General features: G+C 43.9%; 2 protein-coding genes across 2 annotated transcripts in view; one reads left to right on the top strand and one right to left on the bottom strand.

The window, feature by feature from the left end:
• The window catches only part of Fkbp9 (FKBP prolyl isomerase 9), a 48,009-nt gene extending 40,508 nt beyond the window's left edge, over positions 1 to 7,501 (bottom strand). The window contains exon 1 of the mRNA XM_038319083.1: positions 7,209 to 7,501. Within this exon, the coding sequence (XP_038175011.1) occupies positions 7,209 to 7,429 (221 nt within the window). The 5' untranslated portion in view covers positions 7,430 to 7,501. The remainder of the gene's footprint in view (positions 1 to 7,208) is intronic.
• Positions 7,502 to 9,134: 1,633 nt separating this feature from the next.
• On the top strand, positions 9,135 to 11,765 carry LOC119807334 (60S acidic ribosomal protein P1-like). The gene is made up of 2 exons (XM_042054559.1): positions 9,135 to 9,492; positions 11,671 to 11,765. The coding sequence occupies exons 1-2, from the start codon at positions 9,135 to 9,137 to the stop codon at positions 11,763 to 11,765; spliced, it is 453 nt and encodes a 150-aa protein (XP_041910493.1).
• Positions 11,766 to 23,548: the final 11,783 nt, after the last annotated feature.

Here is a 23,548-nt window from a genome sequence, read left to right on the forward strand (position 1 = left end):
ACACAGAAACTGTATTCATTAAATCACTGCTTGGCCCATTAGCTCTAACTTCTTATTGGCTAATTCTTATATATTAATTTAAACCCATTTCTAGTAATCTGTGTAATGCCATGTGGCTCTGGCTTAACGGCAAGATTCCAACCAGCGCCTGTCTCTGGCGAGGCTATATGGCTTCTCTCTGACTCCGCCCTTCTTTCTCCCAGCACTGAGTTTAATTTTCCCTGTCTACCTCTATTCTTTTGCCCTATCAGGCCAAGCCAGTTTTCTTTATTAATTAACCAATCGTATTCACAGCACACAAAGGGGAATCCCACATCATAAAATTACCTAACCAGTGCATATATGTGACTACTTGTTGTACTTGGAATTGAATCCATGGCCTCACATACTTTTAATTTTTTAAAACGGTGTGAATGTTTTGCCATCATGTATAGATGTGTACCACCTCTATGCCTGGGGCCTATGAATGCCAGAAGAGGGCATCAGATCTCCTGGAACTGGGATTACAAAGGGTTGTGAGGCACCATGTGGGTTCGGGAAAAAGAACCCCGGTCCTCTGGAAGAGCATCAGTGCTCTGAACCATGAGCCATTTCCTCAGCCCCACAGCCTCACACTTCTGCCCCAGCCCTACACTATTTTCCATATTAATTTTTTGGTGGGGATGGAGAAAAGAAGGCTCAATGATTAAGAGCATTTGCTATGCTTGTAGAGCAGACTCGGGTTTGGTTCCTACCACCTACATGATGGCTCACAACTAACTTGAAAATCTAGATCCAAGGGACCCAACTCCTCTGCTGACCTCCACAGGCTCCAACATGGTGTACAAACACTCAGGCACATTCACAGGCACATAAAAATCAAAAATAAATATATTTTAAAACTAAAATTAAGTGGCACATGCTTATACTATTCTTTGCTAAAATTACTCTTATCTCAGATCCAGAGACAAAAAAAAATTTTTTCAGAGGAAGCAGATAATTTTTCCCTCAGTTCTGTTACACATATCAGCTAGGAGGGAAAAAGTCAACTTGCTTTATGTTTTACTTTAAGATTCTACTTGGACAATTCAAAACTGAAAATAAAGTTTTCAAACACTACAAAGACTACCAGGGCTAGTATGGTGGCCCCAGCTGCTCCAGTGGCTGAAGCAGAAAGATCTTGTGAACCCATGAATCTGAGCCAATCCTGGGCAACACTGGGAGAGCCTGTCTCAAAAATAAACAGGTCAAGCATGGTGGCAAACACTTCCAAACCCCGTAATGAAGAGACTGAGGAAGGAAGACGTCAAGCTTGAGCCCAGCTGGGTGACACAGGGAGTCCTCCTTATCTCAAAACAACACACACACACACACACAGAATACCCAAGACTGCCATGTGGAAAAAGGAGCCCTGGGTATAGAAGCCACCTGAGGCACCTCCCGGGTAGTTCAATTTCCCCCATGCCAACTCAAGGTGGCTGGCTGCCTCACCTAGGATCTGCTTCACAGGACAACTGTGGTCCTGACATCTCAGCCCTTAGTGAAGGGTACTAAAACTCTCCTCCTTACAGGGTGACTGGCTTCTTTCCCTGGTGACATGCCTCCACTAAGAAAGGATCCAGCTGCAGACTCAAAAAGGACAGTCAAGGTCTGACTTTCCTATCTCCCACTGCCATACACTCCCAAAGGTGGCTGGGCTTCCCAGATGCTAAGATTATTTCTCTCAAAGCAGCCACGTCTACCAGCAGTTGATGGGAGCTGGCAGGATAAAGACACCAGTAAATGATCTGGCAAGCTACCTGTCTGCTGCCCAGATGGAAAAATGAAAGAAGGTTGTGACGAAGGAAGAGAAAGACGAAAAGAGAGAGTGAACAGGCGGGAGCTGGGATGATCTCCAGCACATTAAAATAGTAAAAGAAAATATTTCAAAGCAAAGTCAAGCTGTCATGTTCCTATACAGATTATTGCTCTTGGCAACTGCACAGATTAAAATGTTAGGTTCCTATAGGTAATTCTTAACAAGGGCACAGTCAGAAAAACACACCCAAATCAAACTATTCTTAGGAATGTATAGTATGGATAGTAATTTGCAATGCCCCACAGGGAAAATCAAAAATTCCCAGGGTGCCTTGTCAACCTGCCAATAGCCTTTAGGGACCCTAAGTCAGAAGGAATCCCGGGGCACACACGTCACCAGCAGGACCCTAGATCACTGCTCTTGCCACACAGTACGTTCACACACTAAATACTGCCAGCCTGTGAGTATGCCCGCATTAGCTACATACATCTCTCTCTCCCAGCCCATCCCGACACTACCCTGATACCACCCAGCCCAGGGGCTCTTCTCTAATGGCCAGGTCTACTAAAGGAATGAGCCTGGGTCCCAACTTCAACAGGCTGATAACTAAACGCCTATTCAGCACACAGCTCACCCAGAGGGAACCAACCAAATTCTCCCAGGAATCTGGACTTGAGAGAGAGTTTGGTTAGTCGAGTGTATAGTGCGGAAAGCTGGCTCTCCTCTGAGGAAACCTCCTATGCAGCCCCTTGGGGATCTGGAGAAAGTTATCCCAAATGATGATTCTGGAACTTCTACAGCACCAGAGATTCTTCCAGCAATTCCTTCTGCTCTCTGCTCTAGTCAGCTGGAATAGGTTTGCGTGCTTTTCTCAACCATAACAAGGGCATGGCTTTTTTCTGTTTGCATTCTGTTATATTCCAACATCGTTACAGTCCATTCATTGTTATATCCCAACATTGAAAACTTAATTGAATAATGCTAAATAAAGTTGCAACAAGGCTAAGAACTAGGGTTCTCTACTCATACTCTTTCCACTGAAGACCTCCTGGATACGCTACACAAAGACCTCTACTAGCTGTCAGGGCTTCTATGGAATGGCTCCTCCACACCTGACCAGCTCTGGGTCTTCTGCCTCCTTCCAACTATCATGGCTTTTTCTTTTCTTTCTTCTTCCCCTTCTTTTCTTTTTCTGTTCAGGTATTGCACACACCCCTTTCTCTTCTAAAGACATTCCCTACAATGAAGAAATAAAATCCCAACAATGCCTATCTCAAGCATCAGGTCTTCCCCCAAAGTCTTCCCCAGCAGATAGAAAGCTCCTTCTCATTGAAATCGGCAGAGGCACAGATGTCTGCCACTCACAAGCCACTCTCTGACTTACAAGAGGCACAGAGAGTCTACCACGGAGTCCAGAAATCAGTTATCATCAGGATGCCCAATGTCATCACACCCTTCTGGGCCTAGAGCTTCATCCCCCACCTCAAAACCTCCCACTGCTCTTTCTGGCTCTACCGCTCTCACCAGCGTCTATTTTGCTGTGTAACTTAGAGTATGTGTCCTTCCACTAGAAATGTGAGCTTCACAAGGCCGGGATTCTGTTTTATCCGCTGCTACATCTCCAGCACCTGGAAGGGTAGGCTCTCAATAAGTATTTCTTTAATGAATCAATGAACGGGTGAATGAATAATAATGTACCAAAATGAGATCCATCCAACCTACGGTTCTCTTAGAACAAAGTTTCTCAAAGTCCGATCTTCAAGACAGCTAGATCAGTAGGGAACTTGTCATAAATGCAAATTCTTCTCGGACCCAAATCCCAGAGCTAGCAAATCAGAAACTGTAACGATCTCTCCGGGTAATTTTGATGTATTTAGCTTGAAAGCTAGAGCAACTAGCTTGACCTACCCACCGAAGACTCGGTGGGCACATGGTATCATCGGTCAAGTACCTCGTAGGTTTCCGGAAAGGCCTGAACGCTGTGAATGAACCAGTGAGAGGCACTTTTTGCCAGGACAATGGAAATGGAAGCATTTTCAACTTTGGCCCCAGAAGGAAATGAGAGCCCCCAAACGTGTTGTTCCCCCATACTCTCATGCCTAGGAATGTGATGGAACTCCTGAGATGAAACTGGGAAGGCTGACCAGCAGCTCCACAGCACGGAGGCTGCCAGCTGCCTGCACCTGCAACAGTAGACACAGGAGCACATTAACAAGCTCTCAGAGTGAAACAAAGTCACATCCAAAGCAGCGGCCAAGGTGACCAAATGTCCACATACAGAAAAGGACAACAGAAGCACAGAAAAAGAAAAAGAGAAAAAAACTAGTGGCACAAGAAGCTCTTGGTGGTGTATGACTCTACTCAGAATGCAAGTCATCATTTTCTTTTCTTTTTTTTAACAGTTACTGATGGGGGGCATGAGTCATCAGGTGTGGCAGCAAGGCCTCTACCCACTGAGCCATCTCATCAGGCCGACAATTGCCACTTTCTTCTGGCAAAACCCTCAAGGCAACCAAAGTCCAAACTCCTAGATTTCTCCTCTCTGCTCACACTTTGTCTACAACTACCAAAGTTACGGGCTAGAGAGATGGCTCAGTGGAAAACTTTAAGCAGACATGGGTCTGGTTCCCAGCACTCAGCATCAGGGAGCTCACAATTGCCTCTAACTCCAGCTCTGCAGGATCCAAAACCTCTGGCCTCTGAAGGTACCTGCATGTGCCCATATCCACACAGAGACACAGAATTCAAAATAAAAAAAAAATCTTTTCTTTAAAAAAAGAGATTCTCAAACTCATATCCTAACGATCCACAAATTCCAAAGGAATAGAGACCCAAGAGAGAAAACGAAACAGCTCTTCAGTGTCTGGTTCCTCCCGTTCAGTCTTCCATCAGCAGCCACTTGTGAATGTTAAATCGAATGCCTGAGCCCCAGAACTCCAAGTCTTTATGGACTTTCTACTATAGACACAGTCCATATCCAGAAAGCAAGATTCCACCAAAGCTGGCCGCCTCCTGGCTATTACACTGTTTCCTATAAGTATGCATAATTCTATGTCAATGAAAAGTTTTAAAAGTCTTTTTAATTTTTTAAAAATCTTCACCTCTAGCTTCCTCTTACTTTTCCTCTTGTCACCTCCCAATCTTCCTCAGACCTCACTTCTGCAACACCACGTACCCAGCTCCATACCCTACCACCAGCGATATCTCCTCCCCAGCACCAAACCCTCCTCCTCAGCTCCTCCTTTTTAGTCTTCCTTAGGTCTTCCCCTGCAGTCTAGGAGATCCACCCTGACCACACACCCCTTGCACACACACAACATATTGTCAAACCTTCCGTATGAGTCCATTGCTTCTCTCTTTTCTCCCACCATATTTATGGGCTGACTATGGAACGTAGATTATGGTCATAAACTGCCTGCATTAAAATCCCCACATGACCACCTAATTCTTAGGTGTCTAGAGCAAGTCATCTGGACATCCTTAGCCTCACTTTCTTCATCTGTAATGAGATATTTTCCTCACTGTCTTGTGAGGGTAAATGGATTCTTCTGAAATAAAAACAACTAAACTGTGTGAAGGCACAGGGTAAAACTAGGTGTGGCCTTTTGTGAGGGAGTGCAGGCTCTGCTATTCCTACCATGCCTACCTTACCATTTTGCAATTACTTGATTATGCTAAATGACCGCATCAGAGAGAAACATAAGAGACTAGACCTCTTGAGGGCCGGCAGGGCATAAATGCTATGGTGTCCCAAGGTGCTCTTTCCACTGTCCGATGCTGCCTCACCGTGGCAGCCACCCCCGAAGAGTAGAACCTGTCCTAGTGGGAATTATCAATCACCTCCAGTTCAAGAAAAAAACTCATGCCCTATTATACAACGAGAGGAACAAATCAAAGAAGATATACAAATAACCAATGAGCACATGGAGAAATGCTCAACGTCTCTAGGGAAATGAGGATCAAAACCTTGATGATGGGTCAGCGATACGGCTCAGCCAGGAACAGAGATTGCCAGCCAGCCCGGCAGCCAGGATGCACACACTGGAAGAAGAGAATCAAGACCGCCAAGCTGTCCAGAATAGTAGCTTCCAGAGAGTCCAAATGGGAGGGAGGAGATGAGAGGTGGGAGGTGGGAGGTGGGACATGCCCGGCATTTTTCTGGAGTGATGGAAACCCTCGAGAATCACAGAGTTGTGGTATTTATACAACACTCTATGGCCATATTGAAACCCACCAAATTGTATAATCTATTTTTTTCAGGGTATTTTTTACACATTATTCATCTATGTGGGGTGTGCCATGACATGCTTGTGGAGGTCAGAGGACAACCTGTGGGAGTCATTTCTCTCCTTCCACTATGAGAGTCCCAGGGATTGAACTTAGGTCATCAAACTTGGCCGCAAGGACCTTAACCATTGAGCCATCTCACCAGCCCTCTACATTCTAGAACTGTAAGGCATGAGAATACTTCGATAGAGCTGGTTGGTAGGAAAGCTACTACGGAAACAACTGTATGGATAGGGTCTGGGGATATAACTCAGCAACAAAGAGCTTGCCTAGAATATACAAAGTCTTGTGTTTAATCTTCTTGTGTGTGCCCTAAAATAAAAAGATGACCATATCTAAGCACTTGCTCTGTGCCACATAGTACCAACAAGCTAAACTGCTTTTACATTCTCAGTGTCTGCAATGTCAAAAAAGGGGGTGGCTGCTCGTATTTGTTATAAGCCCACTCAGGCACACGGAAGAGGCTCAACAGTTACCTGCCTACTGGACTGGCTCACCACGAGGGCACAGCCTGGGAGAGGAGAGAGGCTGAAGTGAGCGCTTTAGCCTTGAAGTCAGGTTATGCGGGCCGGGCCAGACGACAGGGCTGCTCCAGGCCGTCTCTCCCGCAGTTTTTGTGAAGCCGGAAGGGGAAGGCACAGGACGTTACACACAGGCACTGCATTTGAATTCCCATAGCCCGAGTCCACCGTTTGCGCAGGCTTACCTCGTCGGTGAAGACAAGGTTCTTCTGGGAACTCCCAAAATATTTAAATGATCTCATGCATATGTATATATACAAACAGACTGGTGCCCAGAGCCTGGGTTGAACTGTGGCTGCGATTATCAACTGCCGCCGCCGCCTCCTTCTAGTCCTCAAGGGATGAAACTCAGGGGCCAATCGGGAAGGACCGTCAGGAAGGCAGCGGGCGGGCATCACCCACTCTTGGAGTTGTCCTTGAGTGGCCATTTTACACGACTGTGTAAAAGCGTGTGCAGCTGAAGCGGGCAGAAAGGGAGAGGGATGGTCCCGACCCCAATCTCAAAGTCCCACCTTCCGCTGCGGTCGCGTGCTGGAGGCTCAGCCCACCTCCAGGGGCTGGAAGAGGACGGCGGAGGGGAAGGGCTGGTGGAGGTCCCTGGGGAGTGAGGGGGCTCGGGGTACCTGGAGTCGAACTTCTGGCCGTCGAGGAAAGTTCCCACGTAATGGTAGCGCACGAAGTCGCCGCTGCGCACGGTGCGCGGACACTCGTCCGGCACGAAGCGCCGCTCGATCTGAAGCTCGGAGCTCACACCCAGGCCCGCCACGGGTGCCGCCTGCCCGGTCACCCAGAGCAGCAGCAAGAGCAGCGACCGGGGTCGCCAGCCCCGAGCCCCGAACGCCATCGCACGGCCTGGACTGGAGGGGCGAGGAGCAAGGCTGGGCGCGCCGCAGCGTTGCAAACGTGGAAAGGGCTCCCGGCTAGCCCCGGGCCGCAGCGCCCGCCCCCCGCCGCCCGCGTCCGCCCCCAGCCGGGCCGAGGGGAGGAGCCGCGCCCTAGCGGAGGGGCGCGGGGCTCCCGGGACTTCCTCTGCCTTCCCCGAGTCCAGAAGCCCGAAGAAGACCGCAACGACCGCCAGGCCCTGCGCCTGATCCCTGTAGGTCCCAAGAGACGGTTTGGAAACTCCTACGTGGCAGCGGATCCAGTTTCCCCTTTGCTGATCTGGGAAAGGAAGGAAACTTGAGTCTTTTTAAAACTTAGTTACTGGAGTACACTCAGTAAACAGGCTGGGACTATCCCTCGGGATGTCTTTGAGTTGCTGTGAACTAATGTGGTCCCAGGACAGCGTGTGTGTAGGCTTTCACTAGCTCCTCAGTAGTTAAATGCATCCTCGATTTATTAAAACTTTGAAATATTAGACGTCACTAATTTAACTCGTTTTCTTAACTCGTTTTGAATGTTAACAAATAATCCAGGTCCCAAAACCTAGTCAAGACATCAACAAAAGAGGAAAAATAAACAACGGGAACCAAACAAGTTTTTTGTTTAAAAAGAAAAAAAAGCCCTAAACCTGAGTGAGCTGAGAGTTTCGGAGACATCTGCAAACTGGAGAGAAAATAGGATACTTACGGAAAGTATAGAGCTAATTAGAGTCCAGCGACCTAAGAAACCATATGTGGCCCTCAAAAAAAAAAATAGGTGTTAGTTTTTCTAGTGTTTAAAAAAAAAATCGGTGTGTCCTAAATTAAGTTACAGGCTAAAGGACAGAGGAAAAAAGAAATCCATACTAACTAAGCTCCATGCTAAATCAACAAAGAAAAAGAAATGCTCCACACTCCTTCCCTGGACCCTGAAGATCAAGACCACATCTAATTCTGCTTCTATAATCAAGCAACCCGAGAGTCAACCAAAACCTTTCTTTACTCCAGGCTATTTGAGATTCTGAGAAGGCCTTTCTTACCTAGGGTCCATTACCAAGCATTCGTAAAACAAGAGTTCAATCCCCAGCACGCACATATATTCACAGTCATCGGATTTTCGACAAAGACAGCAAGAACACACATTGGATGAAGGACCATTTCTTCTGTGAATGGTGCCAGGGAACTGAATATTCTTGCGTGCAGAAAGAACTAGAAATCTATCTCTTGCTGTACACAAAGGTCAATTCAAAATGGGTCAAAGACTCAAATGTAAGCCATGAAACTACTGGGAGAAAGCATGGGGAAGGGGCTGGAGAGAAGGCTCAATAGTTAAGAGCACCGGCTGCGCTCTGGCGCAGGAGCTGAATTCAATGACCAGCACCCACTTGGCTACTCACAACTCTCTGTAACTCCAGCTCCAGGGGATCCAAGGCCCTCTTCTGGACTATTTGGACACTGTAGATATGGTACAGAGACATAGATGCAGACAAAACACCCATTTGGACACACAAATTAAATATTTTTTTAGCTGGCATTAAAAAAACAATAAAACAAGCTTTTCCTCTGCTGCCGCCAAGGTGCTCGGTCCTTCTGAGGAAGCTAAGGCCGTGTTGGGGTGAGGCCCTCACTTCATCCGGCGACTAGCACCGTGCCGGCAGTCCGCAACATGGCCTCCGTCCAGTCTGCAACATGGCCTCCGTCTCTGAGCTCGCCTGCATCTACTCCGCCCTCATCCTCCACAACGGACGACACCACAAGGTGACGGTCACGGAGGATAAGATCAGTGCCCTCATTAAAGCAGCTGGTGTCAGTGTTGAACCTTTCTGGTCTGGCTTGTTTGCAAAGGCCCTGTCCAATGTCAACATTGGGAGCCTCATCTTCAATGTAGGGGCTGGTGGGCCTGCTCCAGCAGTCAGAGCCGCACCAGCAGGCGGTCCTGCCCCCTCCACCGCTGCTGGCCCAGCTGAGGAGAAGAAAGTGGAAGCAAAGAAGGAAGAATCCGAGGAGTCTGATGACGACATGGGATTTGGTCTTCTGGTCTCTGAAGGCACCATGCACACAAATGGTGCACAGACATACATGCAGACAAAACAACCATACACATAAAATTTCTAAAAATATGTAATGAAGTATGACTTTAACTCCGTTAGAATGGCTGTCACCAGACAAAAGCATGCTGTGATTTGTGGGAACAGAAGCTTCTCACATTCTTTTCGTTTTGGTTTGGTTGGTTTTTTTCTGGTTTTTCAAGACAGAGTTTTCCTGTGTACCCCTGGCTGTCCTGGAACTCACTTTGTAGACCAGGCTGGCCTTGAACTCACCAAGATCCACCTGCCTTTGCCTCCGAGTGCTGGGATTACAGGTGTGTACCACCACTGCCTGGCTTCCATCTCACATTCTTAATGAAAGTGTAAATTAGTATCGCAGTTTTGGAAAATAGGAGGTTACTGAAAATCTAGAAGTGGAACTACCATCTGAGGTGAGTCAGGAAGTACTGTTCATAATCAAGTTCCTGCGAAGCCTCAAGCAGTAAGATTAAAGTTCAAGACCTGCTGGGGCTACAGAAGAATTCAAGTCTGGCCTAAGCCACTTAGCAGGATGCTGTCTCATGTCAAAAGTCAGGAAGATCATTGGGCTATGGCTCAATGGTAGAGCACTTAGTACAATCTCCAGTACTACAGGAAGGAGGATAAATATCCTATGATCCAGACATTCCACACTGAGTATATAAACAAAAGAATTGAAATCCCAGTTTTAATGAGACGCTTGCACTAGCATGTTTATTGCAGCATGCTTTAAAAGAATGAAATGACGTCATTTGAAGAAACATGGATGGATCCAACGGAGCATTACATTAGGAAAGCAAATCAGACAAAGAAGGACACAGACCACATGTTCTTGAAGTAGAAAGTAAACGGTTCATCTCAAAGTTGGAAATATGGAGTGTGTGTGTGTGTGTGTGTTGTGTGTGTGTGTGTTAGTGCATGTCTAACCTGTCAAAGGCCTTGGGTCCTAGACCCAGCAGAAAGAAAGGGGAAAGGAGGAAAAAAAAAGAAGGAGGAAGAGGAGAAGGAGAGGAAAGGGAGGTCACCAGAGCCTGAAAAGAACTGGAAAGAGGATGTTAATGGGCCAGAAATGGTTGAAAGGACACGTAATAAATTCAGATATTTTATAACAGAGATTTTTAAACTTTTTCTACACAGGATCCCTTTCACTCTAATACATAAAATAGGTATATAAATCAAACGTTTGCTGATGTTAAAACACAAAAAGTTTTATTTTAAAACAATTCTTTAATGTGTATTTTTACCATTTATTAGAAATGAAACCAAGTTTATGAAACAATGAGATGTATATAATTGCTTATTTTTACACGAAGAATTAATCCTGACTGAATAGTTGATACTGCAGGACACAAAGCAACATCAACATTTTTCAGAGCTAAAGTGACATTTTGATGTTTAAGTCTTCAATGCTAAGAACACCCTTGGGATAAACACATGCATTCTACAATATAGTAGAAGCCTGCCTAGGGTCATTTTGGAAATTCTGCTCTAATCATAAACCGAAATTCATTGAATATTTTTATATAAAACTCAAAAATTATCAACAGCAATATATTGTTTTGTTGTTTTATTTTGTTTTATGACATGGGGTCTTCTGATCTTCCTGCCTCCATCTTCCCAGTGCTGAGATTACAGACAAGCAGCACCATGCTTGACTCAAAAGTCGTTTCTTAAAATCAAGCATTCTTTTTTAATTCTTTGACAATTTTACTATATGTTTATAATGAGCTTTGATCAGACCCTCCCATCATCCTCTTTTATCTCAATCCCCTCCCCTTTCTTCTTCCCAAGTCCCACACCACCACACTCCGTGTGTGTGTGTGTGTGTGTGTGTGTGTGTGTGTGTGTGTGTGTGTGTGATGTGTGTTGGGAGTATAGGTGCACTCAACTGAATTTAATTAGGGTTGCTTCTGTGAGCACGGACAACCTATCAGTGGCTCCACCACTGACAATATGATTCCCCCTTCTCCAGTGTAGTGCGAACCTAGTAGAGTCATTGTTATCTAGGGTAAACAGTAGAACAAAAGAGTTGTTTTTCATTGTATCTAGGGTAAAAATTAAAATGAGATAGTTGTTTTCTAGAAGTACTTAGACCTTGAAGAAATCATTGTGGAAATCAGTAATTGTTTCCTATGATTTATGGAGTGGTTTTTCTGAAGGAGTTTTCCATCCTTTGGATGACTTTGGTCACAAGACAATCCTGGCACACCTTGAGTGTCTTACATTATTGGATACTGCAAAGACTGCACCGTAAGGACTGAAGTTGCAGGTGCATGATTTTTTTTCCTTCAGAAAACATACAGATTAGATCAAAAGCTTGGTTTGAAGAACTAGTTTAACCCATAATAAACAACCTTTGTGTAACAATCAATCAATGCTTCTGCGTGACTGTTCGAGGTTTACTTGCTAGAAACTGTTTCCCCTGCTGCCACAGAGCCTGAATTACACTCCGGAGTGAACTTCTTTCTCAGTCTGGTGTAATACAGAACACTGTTACTCCAGTAACCGTTAACTGCCTGTCACTCCTAAGAAGTGGTGGACCCTTAGGAGCCACTCCCTAACCCATGATAGAACGGCAGACTTACTCAGGTAACACAGCTACTGTAAGCTCAAGAATGCAGGAGCCACACAATCAAACATTATTACACATACTATCCAAAGACATACTAACTTAATTATTACATGCTGAGAAACGAGGGTAGAAAAATAGTGAAAGTCTTTGTTTTTTATAACTAAACCATTATGTTTCTGTCAGAGTAAAAACCTCCATTTAGTTAAAAAACACTGAAATTCATGCCAGACCATGATCTCTAGTCTGTTTCCTAGAGTATTCGCACGGCAAAGAGCATACAGTGCAGTTTCTGAACCTCAGCTACACTGGCGTTAAGTGGTGAACACAGGTGCTTCCAGAAGATCTTGGGTTCACTATGTGTTGGATTTTTGAGTTGATTTCTTGTTGTTCATATCCACAAAATATATACTGTTACCAAATTTTACAAGGGCCCTGTGCTAGCTAGTTTATTCAACTTGACATAGGCTATAGTCACCTGAGAACAGGGAGAGTCAACTGGGAAGATGCCTCCATAAGATCAAGGCATTTTCTTAATTAGTGATTGATGAGGGAAGGTCCAGCCTATTGTGGGTGGTGCCATCCCTGGGCTGATGGTTTTGGATTCTAAAAGAAAGCAGGCTGAGCAAGCCATAAGGAACAAGCAAGTAAGCAGCACCCCTCTATGGCCTCTGCATCAGCTAATTGTCTCCAGGCTCCTTCCCTGACTTCCTTCAATAATGAACAGTGAAGTGGAAACATGACCAAAATAAAACTTTCCTTCTCGTCATAGTTAGGGTTACTATTGCTATGATGAAACTCCATGACCAAAAGCAACTTGGGGAGGAAAGGGCTTATTTAGCTTACACTTCCACAATATAGTATATCATCAAAGGAAGTTAGGACAAGAACTCAAACAGGAAAAAGAAAAAAACCTGGAGGCAGGAGTTGATTCAGAGATTGTGGGAGTCTGCTTATTGGCCTGCTCCACATGGCATGCTCAGCGTGATTTTATATAGAATCCAGGACCAACTGCCCAGGGGTGGCCTCACCCGCTGGGCTGGGCCCTCCCCCATTAACCACTAATTAAGAAAAAAGCTTACAGGCCTGCCTATGGACCTATCTTCTATAGGTAGTTTTCAATTGAGATTCCCTCCTCTCATTTTTTTCATGAGAAATCTCCTCATCAAAACTGGCAGAGGCACAGATGTCTGTCACTCACAAGCCACTCTCTGACTTACAAGAGGCACAGAGAGTCTACCACGGAGTCCAGAAATCAGATATCATCAGGATGCCCAATGTCATCACACCCTTCTGGGCCTAGAGCTTCATCCCCCACCTCAAAACCTCCCACTGCTCTTTCTGGCTCTACCGCTCTCACCAGCGTCTATTTTGCTGTGTAACTTAGAGTATGTGTCCTTCCACTAGAAATGTGAGCTTCACAAGGCCAGGATTCTGTATGACTATAGCATGTTTCAAACTAGCATAAAACTACACAGGACAATAGACCCCTTTTTAACATGACATACAAGCATCACTGTTAAGCCACAACCTTTCTTTTCCTGTTCATCCCCAAGATCACACATTTATATCAACATCAAAATCTAAAACATGTTATAGGCTTTAAAAGTTCCGCATGTAGTCAAAGTTTTCTTTGGGCCACCAGATCACTTAAAATGACACAGAGATTTATTATTAATTATAAAAGCTTGGCCTATAACTTAAACTACTTCCTAACTAGTCCTTATAACTTAAATTAACCTATTTCTACTCATCTACATGCTGCCCCCTCATGGATGTTACTTCTCCAACTCCATGTCTTGCTTGTGCTCCATCTACTGGTATCTCTCTGGTGCCTAGATTCCTCTCCTCTTCTTCTCTTTCTGCCTAGAAGTCCCATCTAATGTCTTCCCACTAGTTATTAGCCATTCAGCATTTATTAAACTAATCAGAAGGTGTCTTGGCAAAGACACATCTTCACAGTGTACAAAAAGATTATTCCACAACATTTCCCCCTTTTTGTCTAAATGAAAAAAAAAAGTTTTTAATTCTAACACAGTAAAACTAGATACAATAAGAATGATCATCAAGTAAAAAATACATTCACAATGTCCAGTCCATTATTAGTATTTGGCAAATTCAGAAAAAATACTATATTATCTGTCTTATCTTGGTGAGTCTAAAGTTTTGTACCTAATTTATTTTCTATCACAACTAAGGAAAACTTTAACTATAACTATTAGAGATAATGTACTGTACTAGAAATTTATATTACATTGTTAAATGAGCTGCAATACCTTAAACAAGAGTAGAAACATATGTACAGTATATTCTAACAAAGACTCAAATATGTATCAATATATAAAAATCCCATTATTTCTATACTATGACCATGACCAGTAACCATTTCTACCCAACTCCCCTAAATGATGAGAAACATTAATAACCCTTCAAACGACCAAAAACCACCCACACCACCTCTTAGGAATATAGGCATCATGTTCTTTAGTCTGCTTCCTGATGTCTGGGTGTGATGGCATCTTTGGAGGACCCTGAAAAAATTAGGATAATGGTCAAGTACTAGGAGAGCCAGTTGTAATATTTGTTGCTCAGTCTCTGTGCAATAGGAAAGTGAAAGGCCTATCTGAAGTCCTGGCAAGAATAGTCTGTGAGGCTGGACTATCTCAGCCCAAGAGCCTTGAAGCTATTATGGATGCAGAACCCTGAGGAAAATGTATTAGAGGCACTCTGTTTACAGAGGGGCTAAATCACTTGGGTCATTCATTTTCATTGATGTCTGGTTCCCCTGTTCTGAAAACACACAAACTTTCAAAGGTAACATACATATCTGCATTAATACATGATGGTCTATGTGTTGTACATAAGCTAGTCAAAGATGATTTTCTGTTTTCTGTTTGAGCAGGTAAAACATACATCACTTGTCTCATAGTTCTTCTAGGTTTATTTATTTGTATTTGTATCCAGGATTTTCAAGGGGTCTCCCCTGATCAAACCTGATCTCTATCAACCTTGAATGAATCCATAGCCTTTAGTTTTCTCTGGAAACAAAATCATCACCTCTTCCCCAATACAATACATTTTCCAATTTCCATCTTGAGGTCCAGACATCCCTAAAGTGCATAAGCTAGTTTAATTCAGCAAATCCTTTCTACAATCCAATAGCTCAATTGTTCATTAACAATCAAAAAATTCAGAATTAACAAAGCACCATAAAACTCCTTGTGTTATATTTTCCATCCTTATGTGGCTTATTTTTTTTTTTTGGTATTACATTACTTTCTTCTTAAATACCTTATTATTTTTAAACTATTTTTCTATGACTTTCTATACACATTTTCTTTTCTTTCTTCATATCTAATCACATGTTTTAAATATTCTGTACCTTTTGAGAGGTTTCCTGTGTCTGGTCCTGGCTTCACTAAGCATCTGTAGCATTTTCTGACCACATGAGCCCTCCATCATCGGCATTGCTCTCAACCCTCTCCTCTCCCAAGCTCCCACAGAACAGCTCACCAAGCTTTAAACACACAATGGCTTTTCTACCCCAATGTTCCAACGTCCTTCCATCATCCTCCCCAAAACACCATGGTCAGGCCTGTCACATGACACACCACTGCCCTGGTTCTAGTTTCTGACTTAGGTTATCCTGTCACTGTGATGAAACACTATGACCAAAAGCAACTTGGGGAGGAAGGAGTCTACTTAGCTTACATTTCTACATTGTAGTTAATCATCAAAGGAAGACAGACCGGAACGCAAACAGAGCAGGAATCTAGAGGCAGGAGCTGATGCAAAAGCCATAGAGGAGTGCTGCTTACTGGCTTGCTTCCTTGCTCCCTGTGGCTTGCTCATTCTACTTTCTTATAGAACCTATGACCACCAGGCCAGGATGTAGGCAGCTATTTTTTGTATAGCAGGAATCTGTTGTAGGAGCGCAGGACCCCTTTGTTCCATCCCAACTGGCTAATAATGACACAGAAATTGTATTAATTAAATTACTGCCTGCCCATTAGTTTTAGCCTCTTATTGGCTAACTTTCACATCTTAATTAACCCATTTCTATTAAATCTGTGTATCACCACGTGACTGTGGTTTACCAGCAAGATTTTAACCTATGTCCATTTCAGGCAGGAGATTCATGGCATCTGCCTGACTCTGCTCTTCTTTCCAGCATTCAATTCGGTCTACTCCATCTAAATTCTGCCCTATCAAAAGGCCAAGGCAGTTTCTTTATTCGACCAATGAAAGCAAAACAAATACAAAAGGACCTCCTATACCAGGAATCATTCTCAACCACAAGAGACTTAATATTAATTATAAATGCTCAGCCAATAGCTTAGGCTTGTTACTAGCTAACTCCTACATTTTAAATTAGCCTACGCTTCTTATCTACCCTCTGTCACATGGCAGTACCTCCTTTCAAAATGGCACAATCATCTTTCTTCTCTCTGTGTCTGCTCTTGACTCCTCAGATTCCACCCTTCTTCCCACCATTCTTTCTGCCCAGAAAATCCTGCCTAGCTATTGACCAATCAGTTTTTTATTAACAGTGAGAGCAACACATTTTTACAATGCACAAAAAATTATTCCACAGCACCAGGAGTGTCCCCACCCACAATAGACTGGGTTCTTCTCCCTCAGTCACTAATAAGAAAATGCCTAGCTTGTCTGCTTACAGCCTGATCATAAGAGGCGTTTTCCCAGCTGAGGTTTCCTCTTCTCAGACAACTCCTGCTACTATCAATTTGATGTAAAACTAGCCAGCAAATCCCCCAAGTTGCTTTTGGTCATTGTGCTCCATCACAGCAATAGTCGTCCTGACAAGTCAGGCCCCCACAGAGGGTGCTAATTCACACTTCACAAAGCTGGGTTCTCTAATACTATAGGGTGAGTGAACGTCACAAAAATAAGTTAAATATCTCAGATTAGCTAATATGTATTGGAATGTTTCAACTCAGAGAAATGATGGATGTCTGAGATAATATCACCCTGTTATACAATGTACATGTGTATTGAAATTTTATATTGTAGCCCATAAATTTATACAATTCTTATTTTTGCAATATATTTTTAAGCATTTTCTTTTTATTATCATTAAATGTTATTATACAAATGCACCTACCCTGGGACAAAGGCCGGCTGAGGGTCTCCAGGGTGACACCAATAAGGGAACAGTTCCTCCTTTCCTGGCAGTTTGACCTCAAGCACCAAGGCCACTGGCTGATTTGAGCCAATGATTTAGGACCTGGAGGGACAAAGCCCGGGGTGGTTTTGACAAGAAATGGGGAGTTGCACCAGAGCCAGGTGAGCAGCCCCATTAGCTCTTATTTTTGCCAAACCATGCTTGTTATCACTAGATTTATGATGTCCTTTGCCCCCTGAAAAAGTCCCTTGTGATCCTGCAGAGGGCTCTGAGGACCAGGGATTAATGCAGGGTCCAAGGAGGAGAAGCCATTCTGACAAGGATCTCCAGGCTGTGGCTGGGTGGAGCAGATGGCTGCACACCCATTCTTGCAGCACCCATCTTTCCTAAGAGGAAGTGCCTGGGACCAAATACTCCAGGCAGTGACCCATGAAGCCCCGGACCACCTGGAGTGGATGGTGCTGGAGCCAAGGAGGTTTACGTTGTGCCCTCTCTTTGGCAAATGGGGAAGCTTTTGACTCAATTTCCTGTGCAGTCTCTGGGTCCCCAGGCTAAGACCAGGAAATGAGAGCGACTGGCCTGACACCACAGTGAGCAGTAGGAAGGAAATCCTCATGGATATTTATGATGGCAGCTGGTCTTCTGTGCTTAGCAATATTTTCTAGAAAAGAAGGAAACCACATTAAGATAAAGCAGCATGATGAGAGAGAAAGCTGATCAGAATGTAAAAACAGATGAGATTCAGTGAGAGAATAGGAAGCCGACAACCTCAGAGTACAGTAAAATCATACCGGAGAGAAGGGGACAATTTAAACAGAAGGTGATTAATGTAAAGCAGAAAACTAGGCTCCACCCATCCCCCAGTAATACACAGGATTTGAAGTCCTGATACTGAAATCAAGCATAAACTAGTACGTAAAGCGGGTCACTAAAGAAAAACAAGTTTTCACATTTTATTGAGCTTGGAAAGCAACAAACAGTGGCAGCTAAGCCAGACTGGCTGCAGCTCTAGCCTTCGTATCAAAAGAAATGGTAAGAAAATCAGCTGTCTGAACTGACGCCAGTGGGCAGTCCAGGGAAATCGTTTTCAACGGCTCCCTATTCTTTTCCCTACCCAAGATTTCCAAGAGTGTCTCCTACCTCCAGCGTCCACAGATCACTCTCATTCACATGACTTACCATGAAAACCCCTGGGCTAGAAATCAGACTATGTTGGTTGTGGCCAACGCCCTACTCCATGCATTCCAATATCTTTATGGCATGTTTCTTCATAACTCCCATAGGGTTTCTGTAAGGATCATCTGAAGTTGTCAGGTGTTCAGTATTGTGTGGTTGGTCAAAGAAAGAGGGTCACTCCAAGATGAATTTTAGGCTCTCTGGAAGCAGGGAGGAGCAGTTTCTATGACCAGAACCTTGAACGGCCATGCAAAGGCTTATTTCTTGATTGCTAAACAAAAGTTGTTTTTTGGATAACACAAGTTCCTCATGTCAAAGCCCTGATCTAATCTATATGTTTTCTGAAGCAAAGCATCTCACTTCTGCCACTTTAGTCCTTATTGTGTACTGTTTCCAGTACCCAACAATCCAAGATATCCAGGTGTACGACCAAGGTCACTCAAGGGCTGGAAAGCTCCTTCAGAGAAACAGCTCTATAGATAACAGCAAACAATCACTGTTTTCCACACTTCAAGGTCTAAGTCCTTCTTGAAAATAATCATTCATTCTGATGTTTACCCTAGATACAATGATTCTAATTTTTCCTCTACAGAAGCAATATATTCTGGTGTAGAATCTGAACAGTACTAGCGTAAGGATTCATATTGCCTAATAACTAAAAGAATTCTTCCTTAGTCTTGGACCCCAGCCAGGAGATGATGCTACATACAATGTGCAGGCCTTCCCACCTCATTTAACACAGTCAAAATAATCTGCCACAGACACACCCAGAGGCCCATCTCCCAGGTGATTCTAGACTCTGTCACATTAACAATTAGTATCAACCATCACAACTCCACCCCAGTTCTGTAGGACAGCATCTAGTACAGTAGTATCTGTATTGGACAGATCTAGAGGAATGTAACTGTCTTAGTCAGTGTGCTGTTGAAAAGAAAGCATTTAACTGGGGCTTGTTTACAGCTTCAGAGCTTTAATACATTATCATCACGTATTGGTGGCAAGCATGGTGGCATACAGGCAGACATGGTGCTAGAGAAGTCGCTGAAAATTCCACATTCAGATCTATAGGCAGCAAGAAGAGAAAGACACGGAACCTGGCTTGGGCCCTTGAACCATCAAAGCCTGACCCAGTAACACACTTCCTCCAACAAGGCCACACCTCCTCAGCATTTCAAAGTGGAACCTTCTGTTGACCAAGCAAGCATTCAAATTATGGAGGCCAATCTTATTCAAACAACCACAATAACTGACAGAATGAATATATGTCAAAAGGGGATTTCTTGGCTTACACAATAAATTTTGAGAAGTCAAACAATGATTGTCATTCTGTGACTTAAAAAGACAAAAACAGGGGGCTGGAGAGATGGCTCAGTGGTTAAGAGCACTGTCTGCTCTTCCAGAGGTCCTGAGTTCAATTCCCAGCAACCACATGGTGGCTCACAACCATCTGTAATGAGGTCTGCTGCCCTCTTCTGGCATTCAGGTATACATGGAGACAGAATGTTGTATACATAATAAATAAATTTTTAAAAAAAGACAAAAACGGAACACTGACCAAAAGCAGCTGGGAGAGGAGGGAGTAAAAAAAATCTCTTTGGCTTACACTTTCAGATCATAACCCACCACTTTGGAAGTCAGGGCAGGAACTGAAGCAGAAACCATGGCAGAAAGCTGCTTACCATCTTGCTTTCTGGCTTATTCTCAGATCTGTTCTGGGATAACTTTCTTATGCAGCTCAGAGTCGTCTGCCTATGGGTAGGTGCCACCCATAGTGAGCCGAGTCCTTCCACATCAATCATGACAATGTTCCCACAGACACACCCATATATTAATCTAATCTGGCAACTCCTCAACTGAGTTTCCACAGTTGACTCTAGATTGTATCAAGCTGACAACTGAAGCTAGATAGGACAGCTGTCTCCATACTGAAGAGGCTGAGAACGTTGTAGTTAGCCAGTTGTTCAGTCCACAAGTCTGAATGTCTTAGCAGTCCAATCTGGTATAGAAAGACTTCTTAATCAACAAAGACCCAAATACCACTGAATTTCCTTTGCCAAGCAAACTATCATAGCCTTCACAAGTGACATAGAGCTATTGAAGCCTGACATCATTGGGGAGCTCACCCCAACAATACACTGAGGGAAAAGTCAGCAAGACTTTGCTTCTGTCTCAAGAGATGTCCAGGTCATGTTCTTGCCATCTGGAGCACTGAAGATCAGCCAATGTCAAAGAGGGGGCACTAGAATCTACTAATGCTCAGGTCATGAACAGAAACTGAAGCCGGTCAGAATTTTATCAGGTACAAGACCACATAGGTAGCTGTATCTTCAGCAGAGATCACCCAGTGTAGTAGCATTGAAAGGAATGAGCTGTTTTCCGCAAGCATTGTGTGTCTCGCTTTAACCTGCTGGATTTTACCTGGTAACAGAACAAGGAAGTCACTGTAGATCTATCCCTCCCACTCTTCCCCACCATGGCTCAGGAAATATCACAGAAGAGAGGACTGGAGGAAAGTGCCAGAAGATAGGGTGCAGCACTGTGAAAAACAGGCCTGAAAAGTAGTTTTTATTGAATGAAAGCAACCTGCTCACCTCCAGTGTGACAGGTAGTGACAGTAAAAACCTCCATATCTGCTATCTCATATGCTGTGGTTTGAACGGCAATGTCCTTCCAAGGCTCAAGTGGTGGTGCTGGTTGAGAAGGTTGTGGGACCTTGGGGAGGAAAAGCCTCGTTGGAGGAAGTATGGCACTAGAGGTGAACTTTGCGTGTTCATAATCTCACTCCACCTCCCGCCCTTCCTCACCTCATGCTTGTACTTGAGGATGTGATTTTTCTGCTTCCTTCTCTGGCCATCTTGCCTGTCTACTGCCTTGCCAACCCACCATGATGGACTCTTATCTCTCTGGGAGTATAAGCCCAAATAAGTTCTTCCTTCTCCAACTTGCTGTAGTCATGGTATTTTGTCCCAGCAACAGAAATGTAACTAACACAGACTTATAGGAGCACTTGTGCCTCTTCAGTGTTCACAGTCTTCATTATACCATGGTTGTAGATCACTGTTCTAACTTCTGTGTCACATGAATATTGAGTTTGAGCACAGTTTCTAGAAAGTCTCTTCCTATTGTGAACTAGATGAAGAATGGAGATATGAAAATCATGGTGAATATTTCCAGATAGTAGGAGGAAGCAACTGTGTCTCAGAATCCAGAGGTGGAAGATGGAAAGTCTAAACTTCAAGGTCATTCTTCGCTACACGAAGAGTTGCAGCACAGCCTTGACCCTGCCTAAACATTCACACACACACACACACACACACACACACACACTCACACACACACACATGCACACACCCACCAAAAAAACCTCACAGAGATCCCCCTGCCTCTGCCTCCCAAGTGCTAGGATTAAAAGTGTGCACCACCAGCAGGCTGAAGACAAATGTTTATAGATTGTTGTTTAGGATTATGCTGGTTTAATAAAGTAGTGGCTGTAGATTCTCTTCCAACAGGCATGATTTCACTAGCACTAAATCATGGTTAGCTAGGTTTCCAGTAGCAGGTATGGTATCCTTCTTGCTGAGTCCAATTAGAGAGCCGTTGGTTACTGACAAGGTAAGTGTGCCACTGTCTTAGTTAGGGTTTCTATTGCTGTGAAGAGACACCATGACCATGGCAATTCTTTTTTTTTTTTGTTTGTTTTGTTTTGTTTTTTCGAGACAGGGTTCTCTGTAGCTTTGGAGCCTGTCCTGGAACTAGCTCTTGTAGACCAGGCTGGTCTCGAACTCACAGAGATCCGCCTGCCTCTGCCTCCCGAGTGCTGGGATTAAAGGCGTGCGCCACCACCGCCCGTCTCATGGCAATTCTTATAAAGGAAAACATTTCATTGGGGCTGGCTTACAGTTCAGAGGTTTAGTCCATTATCATCATGGTGGCAAGCATGACAACATGTAGGCAGACATGGTGCTGGAGAAGTAGCTAAGAACAGTAGGCAGGAGGAAGAAGAGGGTAACACTGGACCTGGCTTGAGCATCTGAAACTTAAAAACCCACACCCAATGACACACTTCCTCCAAGATGGCCACACTTACTCCAACAAAGCCTCACTTTCTAATAGTACCATTCCCAATGGACCTATGGGACCAAGTCCATACAAACCACCACATTCCACTCCCTGGTCCCCATAGACTTGTAGCTATATCATAATCTAACTTTAAAAGTCCTCATAGTCTACCACACTATCAGCATTGCTTAAAAGTTCCAAGTTCAGATTCTCTTCTGAGATACATGGCAATTTCTTAACTGTAACCTGTAACAAGCTTTCTCAAATGTAGTTGGACTTTCTTCTGTGGAAAAGAAAGTCAGCCAGTTCCACAATAACAACACAGAGACTTAATATTAATTATGAAAACTTGACCTTAACTATGGCTTTTCCCAAACTAGCTCTTATAACTTAAATTAACCTGATGTTATTAATCTACATTCTGACATGTGACTCAGTTACCTCTGTTCTGTACCATATGTCCAACTTCTTCAGAGTCTTTCTGGCATTTCTGCCTCTCTTCTTCCCAGAGTTCTCTCCCTCTCTCTCTCTTCCTGGAAGTCCCACCTATTCTCTCCTGCCTAGCTATTGGCCATTCAGCTCTTTATTAAACCAATCACAATGGCATATCTTCACAGTGTAAGCAAATATTCCACAACAGTAAGCCCTAAATATTCAAAATGAAAAAAACAGATCAAATACTTCTAACATACAATGGCACAGGATATATAATATCATTCACCTTGTCTATAGAGTGAGTTCCAGGACAGCCAAGCTTAGGCAATGAAGGAAACCATTAAAAACAAAAAGCTGGTGAAGATGGAATTGAAGAGGGGACCATGTTTTACACCAGCAAAAATCAGAACTTGGCAGCTTCAGCCACGTGGTTCTATTTTTAGAGTCAAGGATGAAAAAAAGGGTTATGGACTCTCCCTCCCCAACTAAGGAAAGTCACTGAGGCCTGGCGTGTGTCAGGAGTATCCCCAAGTGGAGGCCTAGAAAGGATATTATGTGAAGCTGTGAAGTTGAAGCCTGGATTGCCTCAGAGACCTGAAATTTTTGGAAATGCCTGAACTGTGGGCTACCTGCCAAGAAGAACTGCTAACAGGGA

This window comes from Arvicola amphibius, chromosome 2 (assembly GCF_903992535.2).
Source record: "Arvicola amphibius chromosome 2, mArvAmp1.2, whole genome shotgun sequence".
Taxonomy (NCBI): Eukaryota; Metazoa; Chordata; class Mammalia; order Rodentia; family Cricetidae; genus Arvicola; species Arvicola amphibius.